This window comes from Orussus abietinus, unplaced genomic scaffold (genome assembly GCF_000612105.2).
Source record: "Orussus abietinus isolate OABI.00-Male unplaced genomic scaffold, Oabi_2.0 scaffold84, whole genome shotgun sequence".
Lineage (NCBI taxonomy): Eukaryota > Metazoa > Arthropoda > Insecta > Hymenoptera > Orussidae > Orussus > Orussus abietinus.
The window spans coordinates 283,312-300,388 of record NW_019394591.1 but is presented as its reverse complement, the minus strand read 5'-3'; the positions used below and the strand labels follow the sequence as shown (position 1 = coordinate 300,388).

At 36.5% G+C, this 17,077-nt stretch overlaps 1 protein-coding gene across 1 annotated transcript; it reads left to right on the top strand.

Moving 5' to 3' along the window:
• Positions 1-2,574: 2,574 nt before the first annotated feature.
• On the top strand, positions 2,575-7,313 carry LOC105704177 (tubulin alpha chain). The gene is made up of 5 exons (XM_012433187.2): positions 2,575-2,723; positions 3,174-3,396; positions 4,353-4,654; positions 5,987-6,568; positions 6,992-7,313. Exons 1-5 carry the CDS (start codon positions 2,721-2,723, stop codon positions 7,229-7,231), a joined length of 1,350 nt encoding a protein of 449 aa, XP_012288610.1. The 5' UTR covers positions 2,575-2,720; the 3' UTR covers positions 7,232-7,313.
• Positions 7,314-17,077: the final 9,764 nt, after the last annotated feature.

The window sequence follows — 17,077 nt, the reverse complement described above, 5'->3', positions numbered from 1 at the left end:
AAATATCCATTTATCGCGATGGTTTGTCGATAGGCCGAGTTCAGATGTTCAATGAAAGTAATGGACGCTTCTTTTACAATGGTATACAATAAAGTTTTACGTTTAGTACTTAAATGTAAGGTAAGTGTTCGTTTTTCTCGTGAACAGAAATATGATATTCAAATTGTTATTTTAATATTTATGAGAACTATCGGAAAACTATATAGTATAGTATATTATACGCGAAGTTTTAGTGTGCTCCCCTGTTACCACTTACAACACCTTGTACATTGTTATTGCTTACAATGACACATACATCAAGCGATTTTTAAAAATGTATGCCAACATTTCAAAACTTCCGGCAGTCTTCAAAGAACATTCCTCGGTTACAATAGAAACTCGTGTTTCTCAACGCAAATATTATACCGCTGGCTCAAAATCTTTAATATTTGTACACTATTGTAACACCATGACTTTTATGTCGTTACTTATGTTATCACCTCACGATTTAAATACATTTTACACGCAGCATTTACGTATCCATAATCATCGCTTACCCTTCATTAATCCATGTTTTTTCTGACAAATAATTCAGGAGATGTGAAAGTGGCTTCAAAGAGATCTCGAGTAATGGATATACCATTATTCTGTGCCTCAAAGGAAGCAGTGAATGAATCAAGGTTTCCACCCCTGTTGAAAAATCTATTTGAAAAATATCTTCCTGCAACTAAATACATTCTGCTCTATGAAGGGTATTCAAGATACTGCAGTTTACTATTGTGGAATACGTTGTGCTCATCCATCATAAGATTCTAAAAAAAACTTTACAGGCTTGGCTTCTACACTGCTACAGCAGAAACAATTTGATTGTGTTATTTTTCATGGCATAAACACTAAATTTAATAAGCCGTGAGTATTTAACTCTATGCATAGGCAGGAATTTAATATTACGCAGTCGATTGTCCCTGAGTATTCGGGAATCGTATCTATGTTCACCACATACACACGAGAAAGACGTAATGCCAAATATAATAAATTCGATCACAAACACTTAAAGACTATGATAAATATTAACGCTCGGAGACCGTTTTCGAAGCTTTGAGTTTAAACCCTTCATTTTTAGTTTCGGACAATCTCGATAATACTTCTTATAAAACAAAAGGTAAGAGGCTAGATTTGATATTGATTCTTTGTGAGATTTATTTGTTACAGAAGGAGCATACAATGGGACTGGGTCATAAGCAAAATGGCCGAAATCTAAACAGAAACAAACTGACACGCAGCGTAAGTAAGTGTAGCAGAATGTTCTACGAAAGATTGAATTAAATAAGTTGCGGACCATGAATAATTAATGCACATGTGTATCTCATATATTTTACGTCTGCACAAAATGAAAGAATGGAAAATATATCAGTATTGTCATTAAGCAAAGAACTGCAGACGGTGAGTAAATGTTGAATAAATATTGAACTGATACATTGTACTCTTAACCTCGTCGGTGCTGTAATCGTTCCCTACATTGTATTATATTGCACATTCAAAAGGAATGCTGTCCCGCAAAATGAGGTAATGCAAGTTTTATGATTTCAACCAATGGAATTAGTATTAATTAACGGGATTTTTCATATTACAAGTACTGTTCCAACTTTAATGTAGAGGGTCTGCCAGCCGATTCACTAATAAGTCGATAAACTTTTTCAAGTTGGTATTTCAACGTATAATTTTCACGTTCCGGATGGCGGTTACGGGAAAAAATGCATTAAAAATATCAAATGCGTTGCAGAATGCACTTTTATTACGTTTCCTATAATTAATTTTATTTACAGACTTCCGACTTCTTATAAACATTCACTACAGCTTTCTCTCCGATTCAAACTTGCCGCTGCTGCGGTACTTAGTATCCGACCCCACCACCTGGCGGCACCATATTTGCGTGGAAGCCATACATGATTGCCAGGGTACAATGAACACCGAAATATATAGTAAACTGGAACGCTTACCACACTTTAGAATACACAGCGAGCTTTGTCCCTGAGAAAGAGAGATTTGGCTGTCTCTGCATCCTTGTCACACAGAGTTCAGTAAGCATTGGTGCGACGAAGATACGCGGTGGGTAGCTCTCCGTCATTGTCTCACCCTAAGAGAAAATATACCTGCCCTTGTTTAAGCGATGCGTGCGCATCATTTATACAGTCCGAAGGGAAAGTTGTACCGTCGTACGGTGTAAACGTACGACTTAAGGTACTTAATGTAAATCTTAAGGTTGATTCATACTATTTTTAGTACGCGTACCTGTGTGGCGCAAGTCTTCAAACATTAGGATACAGGACCGCGTGTGCGCTCCAAAATGATTACAGTTCAGTAGTCCATATACACTAAGGCCATGAGTATAATTCAATGTATGATGGCCATGAGTATGTTCAATGTATAAAATACAAAATAAATTCCTTAATGCTTGTTTGTCACAGTTTTGAGGAACATGACTTAAAGTCATCAATGAAGTTTACCACTAGACTACATGTCACAACAATCACCTATTTTTTCATTTTACCGGTTACCAGGGTCACCGCAATCAACCAAATTCGTAGTTTTCTGTGCTGCTTAGACAGCTAACATTTCTTTTTAAATTTTCCAGTATCTTTCAAAGTCGTTTCTTCATAAACGGCTTTTTTACTTTACGTAAAATTATCAGTTTAAGAAAACTATTCATCCTGGCTGGAGAAAAATACGAATTTAGCACAATGGTACGTTACATATTTACATACAATGGCGTGCGCCCTAACTTCGTCACTGTCCTATTAGAAGCTTCTATTATGTACATCTGTAATTTAATTTTCATTATAATAATATTTATGTGCTAGTAAATCAACTCTCTTTTCTACCACGTGACTAGTATTCTTGGCCAGTCATATTATTGTTTATTTCAATATATTCCTTTCCGTCAAATTCCAAACATCTTTTATAACGTTCTAGTTAAAATGTCAATTTATTTAAACAAATTAGCCTCATTTTTCTAGTTTATATTTTATATTATTACGCGTTCCTTTGTACGCAAAATAATATCTTTGGATTTCATACTAATTATCAAATACTGAAATCTACTATTGTTGAGCTAAATGCCGTGTTCTGTTTTTTTTAAATAAATGTACAAAATAGCATAGTTTATTATTTTTATACCGTTTTTCTTTTTATAGCGCGAGTGTATATCAATGCATGTCGGCCAAGCCGGGGTGCAAATGGGAAATAGTTGTTGGGAATTATATTGTCTCGAGCACGGAATTCAACCGGATGGAACGATGCCTTCTGACAAGATATCCGGTATACCTAACGATTGTTTCAACACATTTTTCAACGAAACCAGTTCGGGAAAGATGGTACCGAGGGCCGTCATGGTTGACCTTGAACCAACCGTTGTAGGTCAGCATTACAGTTTCGCAAATTTATTAATTACAAGATAAAACAATTGGCTAGAGATTAAGGGCAGATCAAACACGTTTTATTTGTAACTAGTTAATTGAATAATTAGAAGATATAGACTATTGTCGAAGCAACGCTTTTGGTCTCTCTCATATGCATATGTATATAAGTGAATTTAATAATGTGAATTTAACGTGACCGCAGATATTGAATTGTTAAATAATTCCATGTGGTTTTTTATACACAGATGATGCTCGAAAAAATACAAGGAATTATTGTTCTAATATTAATTTTGGCGATAATATTACTTTTTTGGTTAAATTTGTTCCTTATATTGACAGCTCGTCTATGTTTCTCAACCATTGTAGTTTGCATTATCAGGAATTGAAGGCACCGATATCAGGGTGATTTTATTCTTGAAAAGTCTCTTTTTGGAGCACCGGAGAATAAATCCCATTGGTTATTTAGCACCGCGACGAACGATCACTCCTTTGATATTCTTGTGTACCAAGTTTCCTAATTCTGCAGATGTGCACAATTATATCTTGTCATACACGATTGAGTAGATTTGTATTGCCGGAATAGGTATAGCACTATATCCGATTGCGTATTGTTTCCTAGTAGCCATACAAGAATATATCAGGTCACGCAGGCTCTACATGGTTACAAGTGGCACTATATTTTATTATATATCAAAAATATGTATTTCATCCTTAATTGGACATTAATAGATCTCGATTACATGCACTTCAAGATAATCATATACGGCAGAGTATATGGCTGTACAGAATTACACGTGATTATGTATAATTATTCTTTTCCGAGAATGCCGTAACGATTAGTTTTGCGTTTTTGTCGTTCCGATGAAAAATATGAAAAACACGCCTTATAATAACGATACACATTGACGATAACGTCGAAAAGAGTGAATTGAAACCTGATCGTTTAAATGTTAGATGAAGTGCGTGTTGGACGATACAGGCAACTGTACCACCCTGAACAACTGATCACTGGAAAAGAAGATGCTGCAAACAATTATGCACGAGGGCATTATTCCATCGGTAGGGAAGTCATCGAATCCGTAATGGATCGTGTCCGAAGACTTACCGATCAATGTACGGGTCTGCAAGGATTTTTTGTATTCCATTCTTTCGGTGGAGGCACAGGATCCGGATTTACTTCACTGCTCATGCAAAAGTTATCCGACGATTACGGGAAGAAAAGTAAACTTGAATTCGCCGTATACCCAGCGCCCCAAGTGAGTGTGATACGATTAACATAACTTACTAAGATCTCCATACGATTTTTACATAGACTAAGTAATCCACTACTGAACCTGAACTTCGAACAGACTTAGAAGGAACATGGAAGTGAGTTTTGAACCCTCCTTAACGGACATTTAACTGTTGTAATACTTGACTATTCACATCTACCCTACGAAACACCTTACACTCTTGGTTAAGTTTATACTACCGGAGGAATAATGGTACATCGTGTACCAAGAAGGCAAAATGGGACTTTTTACGCCCAGTATGGTTTTTGTAATACAAGTCATAGGCGCCCAAGCAGAAGATGAGTATTGCAAGCATCCTGGGCGTAAAAGATCTTGTCTCGGTGGTACCCACGATATTGTATGTGGCAAAGCATGGTTTTCGCGACTTTGTTATGCATTTAGGTACCGAAGGCAGGCGTAAAAGCACGTGTAAACCATACATGCGTTACATAACAATTCATTACGTAACAAGGGCGAAAATTAGGCGATTACGAAGTTAAATTTCCCGTATGTATGAAGCGAGAGCTGCAACACACGATTCGTAATCACCTACTGCACTCCCGAAATACGTGTACTATTTTTACTCATATATGAACCAAATTGGGTTTCACGGAACCTGAAGGGAGTTCACCATTTTAGAAACTATGTCAATGGTCCGCAAAGTGTAACGTGCATATTATGGCAAAGCACTTTATACCGTTAAACAAAGAAAAATGTTATTCTCTGTTTTTCAAGAATCTGTTCAATTTTATGTGATGCAAGGAATACAAATATTTGTTTAACCCTTCCCCCCCACCGAAAGTCCGATTTTCAGTGCCTGTGGAGCGTGGTGAAAGTTTCTGCGGTCAGACTTGTTCCTTACATTTGTTGTGGCTTTTGGGAGTGACCCGCGTTCATTGTCGCCAAAGGGCCGACGTTTCGCAAACGTTGTAATTCGCTTTATCAAGGTAGACCCTGATAAAATGCGGTGAAAGTTACCTATTACGTGCTACGTCACACTTTGTCTTCCAGGGGAGGAAAGTAGTCACTTTCTACCTGTATAAAAATGGAGTTCGGAAGGAGAAGTATCGTTGGACAGCTGGTGGTATATCATTCTCTTGGGATCAATGGGGTGGTGGGTAGGGCGTTTTTACTAACAAATGCCTTGTAGAACTAAATGGTTTATAATAAATTTGTAAAGAATTTCGAAAAAAACGTCCGTTTTTCGGTTTCACCGCGATATCGTCCCTCGAACTCAGTTCAGCTTCTCTAAAACACAATTTGGTTCATATTGAAGTACGTTGAAAGAAGGCGAATATGTATCGAACACTTTTCTAGGTATCAACAGCTGTGGTAGAGCCCTACAACGCGATCTTAACGACACACACGACGATTGGTCATTCCGATTGTGCATTTATGGTGGATAACGAGGCTATATACGACATCTGTCGACGTAAATTAGGAATCGAAAGACCTTCATATGCCAACCTGAACAGATTGATTAGCCAGGTGGTTTCATCCATTACCGCGTCCCTGAGGTTCGATGGAGCTTTGAATGTCGACTTGACGGAGTTCCAGACGAATTTGGTGCCCTATCCAAGAATACATTTTCCTCTCGCCACATATGCTCCCGTTGTTTCGGCGGACAAGGCCTTCCACGAGGGCATGTCCGTTGCGGAAATCACAGCCGAATGCTTCGAAGCTGCAAATCAAATGGTGAAGTGTGATCCACGGGAAGGAAAATACATGGCCTGTTGCCTGCTTTATCGGGGTGACGTCGTTCCTAAGGACGTTAACGCGGCCATAGCTACGATGAAGGGCAAAAGTTGCATACGATTCGTTGACTGGTGTCCAACCGGATTCAAAGTGGGCATAAACTATCAGCCACCAACTGTTGTACCTGGGGGGGATCTAGCGAAGGTAATCAACTGCAGTAATTCAGATGTAAACTTTACATATTTTTAGGAGCGTAAAAGATTTTTCTAGATTTTTCGTTTTGGCCTCCACCAATCAAAGCGCGAGTAACCTTCATTTTAAATTCAAACTTAAAATGATAAAAAATGATTTTAAAGTCGAAAAAATAACGATAAATTAAGATACTGATATCACGTGTTAAACTGTTCATATCACTCTCATGTGTTAATGAAGGAGATCAATCTCCGAAAAGTTCCTTTATTTACTCGGGGAACTTTCTACGCATAGTTTGATCAAAGAGAATATAAATACCTCATTAACATTAATTATTTTCATGCACAAGTTATCGGGAATGCCCGGTAAAAATTGAGGAAATCTGTTTTTCAATTTTAATTATTTCGTAGATAAATAATTGCAACTCTACCGTAGGTACAACGAGCCGTGTCAATGTTGTCGAACACAACCGCCATCGAGGAGGCCTGGGCTAAACTAAATCACAAGTTTGATCTAATGTACAATAAAAGAGCATTTGTACATTGGTACATCGGTGAGGGTATGGAGGAAGGAGAATTTGCGGAAGCTCGTGAAGACTTAGCTGCTTTGGAACGAGACTACGAAGAAGTTGCGTTGGAATCACCTTCCACTCCCGATGCATCCATAGAATACTGATGATTAGTCAAATATACTCCGCCTTACTTACAATGGTCACCATCAAAGATTATATAAAAATGCTACATTTCGGATCTTTTAACGCTCCTAATAAAATTTTCTAACATTTAGGATATTATTGTATATGGTACGCTCAATTAAATTGAACATAGGATAGAAAAATGCACAAAACTTGAGTATACCACGGTTCACCACTATGACGTGGCAGAATTCAGCCGTCGGAATTAAGGTGATGTGAAAGTGCCGGAAGAGGACTCGTTTATGAAATTTTTCTGAGAACTAAGTGTACCGTATCGTTTCAAACTTGACAATGTGAACATGGAAGCTATAAAGGTTTTGACACCCATAAAATTTGAATTTTTTAAAAATTTGTTTACAGATGTTTTCAAAATTTGTAGTAAAAAATGAAATTTCATGAGTTCCAAGATATACCTCGGTGCCTCCACATCCACGTTGTATAGTTTGAAACGTCTCGGTACTCCCAGTTTGAAGGAAAGTTTCACGAAGGATTGACCTTTCGGATGCCACTTTCACATCCCCTTAAGGACGGGACTGCGGCAGTAATTGTAAATCTCCACAAAAACTCTTCCGTATAAAATACTTCGCCGAGTACAGGAATGCTGTAAACCTCCTGTTACGTAGGCACCCTTTGAACCTCCGGATGTAGGGAAAATGTCGTAGTCCGATTACCGGACGTTAGCCATGGAAGTCCAAATACAGACACGCGATTAGGAAACGCTTGCGAAAGAGTCGCGATTCAGGCTACCTGGTACGGCAAGTTCATCGAACAAGATGACTCCCCTGATGACTCTACGGCACATCGGAACGCCCCGGCAACACCGCCCTCACCTGGGGCCTTTTGCCATCAGCTATCGTCGTCGAGGTTAGGCAACGATCTCGAGTTTGGAGCTCCCTAAAAAAAAGTAGGTACGTACAAATGCCGAAAAGACCATTTCAGGATGTCGAGAATCACTGTTCACTGTGCCTAGCTTGAGCGGTGTGACTGCGCATGGGCGTTACCGTTTCGTTCGGCCGCCGCTTCGGAACTGCGTCGCTTCGGTCGTTTTCCCGCTACTCGCGTGTTTCCTCCCGCTTCGTATGCGCTCTGCTTTCTGCTCTCGTAAAATATATCCTTTTTCTACAAGATACTCTGCGTAGCGAATAAAATACAACCCCAAACAGGATTCGCCGTCAACAACCCATTAGGAGGTGAAATGAGGTAAAATGTGTTTTTACAAATTTCTACTTGCACGTGTCGCGAGCAAAGCCGCGACGGGGCATGCTAGTAATTAAATATTTCTTATATTTACTACATGAAATACATAACTTGCATTAATATTTAACCGCTACAGAAATCTTATACGTTATTATATGTTCAATAGTTTCAATCTTCCACTTGCTCTAATGCATAATGTAGCAGTAAGATTTAGGACACAGGTGGTATGATTTGGGAAACCCGTTTTTTAAGTCGTACGAGTTGTAGACTCTTCGAAACGTTGCGTTATTTATTTTCCACAGGTGAATGTCGGAACTTAACTCACAAAAGTATATCGGGAAATGTACTTAGGTATTGATAAAAATGTATAAAACATTTGTTTAATAATTTAGAGCAGATAAAAGTAAAAAATGTAAAAATTGTACGGTATAGACAACTCCCCTCTATCGCATCCACATCGAATATGAATCCGATCACAAAGAATCAGTTGGATTTCACTTATCACTCATCTCTGTCAGTATCTCGGTAGTTTTATTAATTCCAGATATGTTTCACCATTCACAAAAAATATATTCTAAAGATTAGTATATTGTGCGGTCTAATACTAGTTGACAAATTATCGATACCGTTTGGCAACCGTTTGGTTCTCTCGCCGTGTAAGCAGTTCATCTCAAAATTATTAATTTCCATTTCTTAATTTTCATATATAGTTTTTTCTAATTATCAAAAATGCTATCACCACAGAAATTCTTTCTATCAAATCCTTTTATCAAACCGGAGCAACTTTTCCTGATTTTGTCACATTACTTCGGACCAATCCATGAATAGCACACGATGACAAAAAAGTGTTCAAAGATTCGTCCTGCGTATCAAACTTGTTTTAAATGTGCAAAGTCGCTTTACTATTATATGACGGAATTTGTTTCACAGGTGGAATTGCTTGCATGTAGACAAAAGTCATAACTTCTTTGCTATTTTTGGAGGCTTAACTATTCGCAAATACGGAACCAACATTTAGTAAATGTAGTTTGTTAAATGTTTGCCTGGAAAATGGGACGTTTCCTTATCTATCTATCTATATATAAAAGAGATTATCGTCCAACCCAAACCGCTAAACATAGCAATGTGAAATTTAGGGGTTATGTTCCTTTCGTAACATAGGAGCTCATTGAGACAGGATATTTTGAAATTCAACCCCTAAGAGGATGTAAAGAGGTAGAATATGTTTTTATAATTTTCTTAATAACGTTGAAGCTCGATGACACATCGGCTTCATTTTTATTTCAAAAGAGTACACATTCAAATGCCCGAAAACCAATTTCAGGATTTTGCTGTATCTAACCCCTAAGGGGGTGAAAAGGGGCAAAATATGTTTTTACGAATTTCTTAATATCTCTCAAGCCCGTTGAGATATCGACTTGGTTTTTATTTAAATAGCGTAAATATACAAATGCTTAAAAACCAATTTCAGGATTTTGCTGTAACCAACCCCTAAGCGGGTAAACAGATAAACAAGAAAGATTATAAATTTCAAATTCTACTTGTACATATCACGAGTGAAGTCGCGTCGGGGATGATAATTTTAAATAAGATAAAGGAAGACCATGTTCCATTTCCACAAACTAAAGTGAGACCGTTTATAATTCCAAACGAGAATTTCTATAAATATTAATACAGTTAAGATGTAGTTCATTACGCAATTTAGAAGCATAAAATTTAAATTAAAATAGTTCCGTACGCGTATTGTCAAGTCAGTAAAACTCGTGTATGATATGTAACAAAAGCACCACATATTATTCTTCAGGTAAGCCATTAATCGCAATCCTTAACTATTATTTGGCAAATATATATCCACTTCTGCGAATACCTGTAGTTAGAGTGTCTTACTTATTTTATCTTACTTATATAAAAAAATAAATGTAAAAAATTGAGGGTTCGATCTTTTGCACACTACTTTTGGTATAAATTCTACGTCAGAAATAAATTACGGTACAACAAAATAAAAAATAACAAAACTCTTTATATATTTTATTCGAAGAATTGCATAATTAGCACAACCGTTGAACAAATTTCATCTTTCCATGTGATCGTTTCTCATATATATTGAGATGTAATATATCTATAAAAAAATTTTTTTTCTCTCATGACTTTAATGGCACCGCGTGAATAAAAAATGTAGATGTATTAGTTTCTCAACAAATTAAAAATACGTTTATGGCGACACGATACGTTTTATTAAATAATTGTTTCGTACGAGGTGTAGCTTCTTGTAATAATACTTTTTCTAAATATTAAGGTGAATGAAAGGCGCTGAGAATTTTAATTGACGTCGATAAAATAATATCCATCTATACCCTTTTTGGCGATAACGCCACGTTGGATTCTCAAGTAAGAACATAAGCTGACGAGTCACGTTACCGATATTTAATATTTATGTTGAAGTCTATTACGCTCTACGTTGAGAATTATGCGATATGAAGCGTTCCATATGTCATTTCGGTAAAATAATCATAAAGGGGTCCAAGTAAACTGTCAAAATCCCGTAAATTCATGATTTTTGATACTCTAAGGGACCAAAGGCGCCATCTATGATGTTTAGGTGCAACTAAATTTTTGCTCTAAAAATATGCGTTAGCCACGAGGCAAGCCAGCATCTCTTGCAATCGATTGTGAAAGTATTTTCCATATTTTCCTCTCTGACTCTGTGATATTCCATTGTTATAGTATCCTAAATTCTTCGAGTATAATCCTGATACTCTTCATTTTCGATTCCAAGCATTCAAAAGGCGTGAAACATCAAAAAACATGCACGGACGACGCCATGTTGGTTTCAGTCCATGATAAATAAAAACATTTTTAATGAAAAATGATATTTCCTGAGGTTCAGGACCTACTTTAGGGCTTCCATATTTAGGTAATAAAATTTAAAACGAATCGGTACACCCAATTCCGAAAATACTTTAACGAACGATTTGACCTCTCATATGTATATATAGGCTCACCCTTTCATATCACCTTAAGACTTTTGAGCTAATGCTATTAATGAGATTGCAAACATTCTGTTAAGCTATCTGAGACGTGGGATTGTGATTTTATTCAAGTCCTGAATTCCCACATGTGAAACAAATCCCATCCAAGATTATAAGGGAAATCGCCCATAATAGAATTTGCGGAACTTGGTCCGTACAGCGAAGTTTCTTTTTCATTTTCCAATTTTTAGCGCGCAATGATATAATAGGATGATTCTCTTTCCAAAATGGAGGCTATTATAATATAGCAGTTCTCAGCGAGACCCTGTTTACTATACGAATACTGACAATTCAATTGTTTTGAAACAAATAAGTGAAATCACAGTAGAAGTATGGACCAAGTTTTGAAGGACATCTTTACTTAATTTATACCTGAATTGCTGTATCTTATCGAGCACAAATCCTTGGTATTTAATCAACGCGTCATTAATTTTACACATTCCAAATCTATCTTGGATTTCTCGAATATGTAAACACCAGAATCTGTATAGATTTGGAATGTATAAAACCGTCCTGGAACTTAGAGAACGATGTATAGCTTCTGATGATATGCTGACGAATTTCTAGTTAGAAGTTAACACTGACATACAGGGTGACAAAAAATAAGTGTATACAAAGTTGTTTCTATCCTGACACGAAAGTATTATTTTATTTGTACTCGTCCTTATTGTATCGTAACATATTGTACATGTTTTCGTTTTTCCCCTGATGGTCTTATATTTGACAACCGTTAAGAGACTACAACAACAATACTTTGATCGAGCTTACAAATTGAATACGACTCGAGAGTAGTGCAGAACCGATTTCCCGGATTTGATCACATTGTCAAAATGGCTAACGTGAATGCCAAAAATTTGGAATTGCTAAAACAATCATTGCGTCGGGAGGGGGATCGAATATCGGCGCAGGAAATGCGGCGAGTAGCCGAAAATGTTACGTGCATTTAAGATAGTATGAAAGACGCTGAGAAATTTAATCGTCGTCGATAAAGTAAAATACCCTTTTCAGTGGCAATGACATTTTGAATACTCAAGTGGTAACATAATCTGGCGCGGCCCGTTACCGACATTTATATTTATGTTGAAGTCATTTATAGTCTAGCTTGAGATTTATACGAACTGAAGAGTTCCATGTGTCATTTCGGTAAAGTAATGACGAAGAGATCGATGTAAAACTGTCGAAATCCCGCTAATTCATTATTCTAAGGACTGTTTAGGACCAACGTCGCCATCTGTGACGTTTTGCTGCAACTAAATGTATGCTCTAAAAACACGCGTTCGAGCCACGAGACAAACCATCCTCTTGTAATCGTTCGTCAAAGTATTTTCTATATTTTCCCATCTTACTCTGCAATATTTCATCTCTACGGTACCCCAAATTGTTCGAACTAGATCTTGAAACTCTTAATTTTCGATTCTAAGCGTCCAAGAAGCGTAAAACATCGGAAACATGCCTGGCCACGCCATATTGGTTCGAGTCCGTAATAAATAAATTTGTTATGAAAAATGAAATTTCATGAGTTTTAGGACCTACTTTAGGGCCTATATATTGATTTGGTAAAATTTGAAACGAATCGGAACATCCAATTCGGAGAATACTCTCACTTACGATTTGACCTCTCGGACTTCTGTAGGCTGACTCTTTCATATCACCTTAACGTCACCTGTATCAGTGCTAATAAGGATCACATCGAATCCGGTTGAATACGTCATTTCTAAAAATCTATTTTATCATTATTAATTGTTGATAATTATTTTATTGAATGAAACGTTGCGTACACTTCTGTTTTGTCATCCTGTGTTGTGATCGACCGAGAATTTCCAATTTGTTTAAATCAGTTGCATGTAATGGTTTTGCTCGTGAATCCCGAGATTTTGGAGAGTTGATATCTCAACGCCAAAATTCAATCTTTAAGCATATCGACGTGGTAATTTAATGACGGTGAAATATTGTACGAAATCTTATTGCAGTTCCATCCGTTGGCCATAAATGATGATAACACTTAACAGAAAATTGTTATTTTAATTACATTCTGTTATACGATTTTTAATTTACAAAATCCTTAGCATCTCTTACAAGTTAAATAAAAATAATTCGGATACAATAAAGTCACATTTACATACATACAACGTAATAGTTATAACATCATCCGATTGGTGAAATTTCGCTGATTTTCCTTAAACTTCGCAGACTTTTATATAACTTTGTTACGCGTATTTAATGCTTATCAAAGAAATTCAGAGGAACAAAACTTTGCTCTACAGGAAAGTCTATTACATTTCGTTACAGTTTTCTGAAAATATTCTAAATTCGCTAAGTCTGACTTAATTTCTGAGGAAAATTCTGAAATATCTCTCGTTATCTACGTCCTTCCCATACACGCCCCACCCTGTATACATTTAAACAATTCATTTATTTGATATTCAAAAACCATATAACCCGCACGATGTTCGAAATTCCACAAAGCATTTTCTGAATTTTTATAACTATCTTTATAGTGGGATTTCCTTGGATTATGCATAGTGATCACGAGCCCAGTATCTAAAGGATTTCTAAGTTACATATCTATCATGTATTTTGTTTAGTCGTCATGGGAAAGTCTCTAATGGAAATCCTTTAAGCTGAATGAATGATATGCTTAGAAGAGGCAACATAACTAATAGTTAATTCTGCTGAAAAATTGACTAATACAATTTCAGTATAAAATTGAAGATCAAAGAATGCTACTATGTAAGTGAAAAATTCACATGTAATTTGTAATTCCATTTCACGTTTCAAGTGTAAGAGACATCACATACAAAGTGAGAAATAGGAACAATGGGGGTAGCAATGAATAGTGCATTTATCTATATCGTAATACTGACATTAATTCTGGCGACCTAGAAATGTAGAGGAGTATTACACATTGAAATATAATAATGTTGGAACTCTCGCCAAGGTAATTGGCCGTGAAGTGATTCACCCTTTTGAATGGTCTATTACACATTTTTGTTTCCAGAAAAATTTTTTATCGTTTCGCGAACCCCGTTTTTAAGTTATGTATTTGTAAATTCTCAAATTTCTGCCTTAGCTATTGTTATTTGCAATTTTAAGTGATCCTCGCGCGAATCGTCACAAGATACTCACATTACACTTTCACAAGTGGAAATTATTGAAGTATTTTGATTGTGCAGATATTCTGCACTTGGTAGTCATGATTAATTATTTTATTCCCTTTATGACAATGACTAAAAATGTTTCTATCATTCAATAACCGAGCACCCGGATACCCATCGCAGAAGTTTCGTATGTCAAAGGCAGAAGATCTTTTTATTATGCATAATGTATCTAATGAAAGTGAAAATTCAACTTGGACTATATCCCTTTACTTTTAGACCTCGTAAATTTGAGATCTAACGTTGTATCCAGAATGAGTACTTTTTCGCGTACGACCGTTCATTCGTGTACTTTCTTCTAGTTCTTTTAAATTTTTGCTTAAATTAATTATTAAATTTACGCCCAAAATCGCTATCAAGCTGTGCATGGTAATCGTGGTGACATTGTCTCCAACAAACTTTCGTTCAGAAAAGACGTCGCCATAGAATATGCAGCATTGTAACCCATTGCAACGCATACTATTTTCTGAAAAAAGGGAAACCAACGTTTTTCTTTCACTCGGGACACAACTATTCCCAAATTTATAGATATCGTAACCCGTGCATCAATTTCTTAAGTTTACGTGTTTACTATCCCGGAGTAAATGAAAGTTTTCGGGTATTCATCCAATAGAAGGAATGCCATTTCGTTAGTCCACTTGACTTTTTTAGTTTCTGCGCCTGACGTCTCAATACTGTACAGTGACGGCTATGAATGCCTTCTCTTCCTGCACTTCCGGTACCAGACCCATAAGGGAGGCATTCATGTCCACCGGTGTACATGCGTCGGAACTGAGCATTTAGCTGCATAAAATCCTTCGAGGAACCAATTTGTCGCAGAACATTTATTAACAAACGTTATACTTCTGCATTCTCAATAAAATCATGACATGGTATCCTAACACCCGGTTACCGAACAACCGTATAGACGACTTTTGTGATCAATATTTTGGAAATGCGGTAATTAAGATAAATATTTCCTTGTATATAAAAACACCGAAAGAAAAGTACAAGAAAAAACTTAGGGCGACCTTTCTGAATGTCTGATCGGGAAATATGAAACATCGACATGAAAAGAAGCAGAAGGGTACTCGAGTTATTGACGTAAGGAATATTTTATCACTTGTCTGTTTTTACATACAACCAAGAACATACAACACTTTTTCTCACACTTCAAGGCTATTTCGTAAAAATATAGGAACAATATATTTTTATCTCGTGCTACTTTAGGTTATATCAAACACTTTAAGAGAACATGGGCATTTTTACGGTAGTCCAAACATGTAAAGAATTTAATTGCGAAGTAATGTATAAATTGTACATTTTTTAAAGAAATTGAATATATACCAGAAATATTTCAGAAAAAGTTTTAACACTTAAATAAAATCCTTGGATATTTTGATAGCTATACTTGCACTCGTCTTTTAGATAATATCACAGGATCCTTGGAAATCAAATCGAAATTGGCGAGACACAATTAATAAACCTTATGCTTGCTTTGTTGTATTTCAGAATTTTACAAAGAAATTTCAACGATATTCACCCTCTAAGGTAGCAGCTCGGGTGGTAACAAAACAATTGAACGCTATTAGCAATGAATTCAGAAGTAACTAAATAAATATTATTGATAAAAATATCTTTCGAAGAATGCGGGAAAAGAAGGATGTGGTTTTCGAGTTTGGTTTATCTTTTCTATGCATCGTAGCATCGATGACTATACCATTAAGGTGAAGTGAAACACGTCGAGAAATTTGATCGTCATTGGTAAAGAAGATTTATCTAAATACCTACGTTGCCGACGTTCGTTTTTATATCGACAGCTGTGTCAAATTGTATCGAGTATCGTATTAAATGGCATACTCCATCTGTTGTTTCCGTACAATAATTATAAAGAAATCGAAGTAAAACTCCAGAAATCCTTTGGATTCGTGGTTTCTGGGCCCTAATTGACTGCAAAAGGACACCCTGCGCTATCTGTGATTTCCGTGTCAACTAAATTTTCCCTCCGAGACCTCGTATTACGATCGTTCTAGCATAGAAGCGCGTAAGACACTTTTGTATTGAGTATCGTATTAAATGGAATACTCCATCTGTTGTTTCCGTACAATAATTATAAAGAAATCGAAGTAAAACTCCAGAAATCCCTTGGATTCGTGGTTTCTGGGCCCTAATTGACTGCAGAAAGACACCCTGCGCTATCTGTGATTTCCGTGTCAACTAAATTTTCCCTCCAAGACCTCGTATTACGATCGTTCTGGCATAGAAGCGCGTAAGACACTTTTTTTGCCTTTATCTCGTTCAAATACGAGTTTGTCGATTACCAGAGTGTTCTAAATTGTCGTACATTTGTCCTGACCCTTTCGTTTCTCATATTAGAGCCTTCAATAATTGAATATCGAACGAAATGGGCGAGCTCGACGCCATTTTGGTTCTGGTCTGGGCTAATTTAACTAATTTTTTTATTATA

What these genes read in the sequence shown, in the direction of transcription:
- LOC105704177 (XM_012433187.2), top strand. An exon ending in CCTTGAACCAACCGTTGTAG is followed by an intron (nt 3,397 to 4,352) that starts GTCAGCATTACA and finishes TTTAAATGTTAG; the next exon opens with ATGAAGTGCGTGTTGGACGA. An exon ending in CTGGGGGGGATCTAGCGAAG is followed by an intron (nt 6,569 to 6,991) that starts GTAATCAACTGC and finishes ACTCTACCGTAG; the next exon opens with GTACAACGAGCCGTGTCAAT.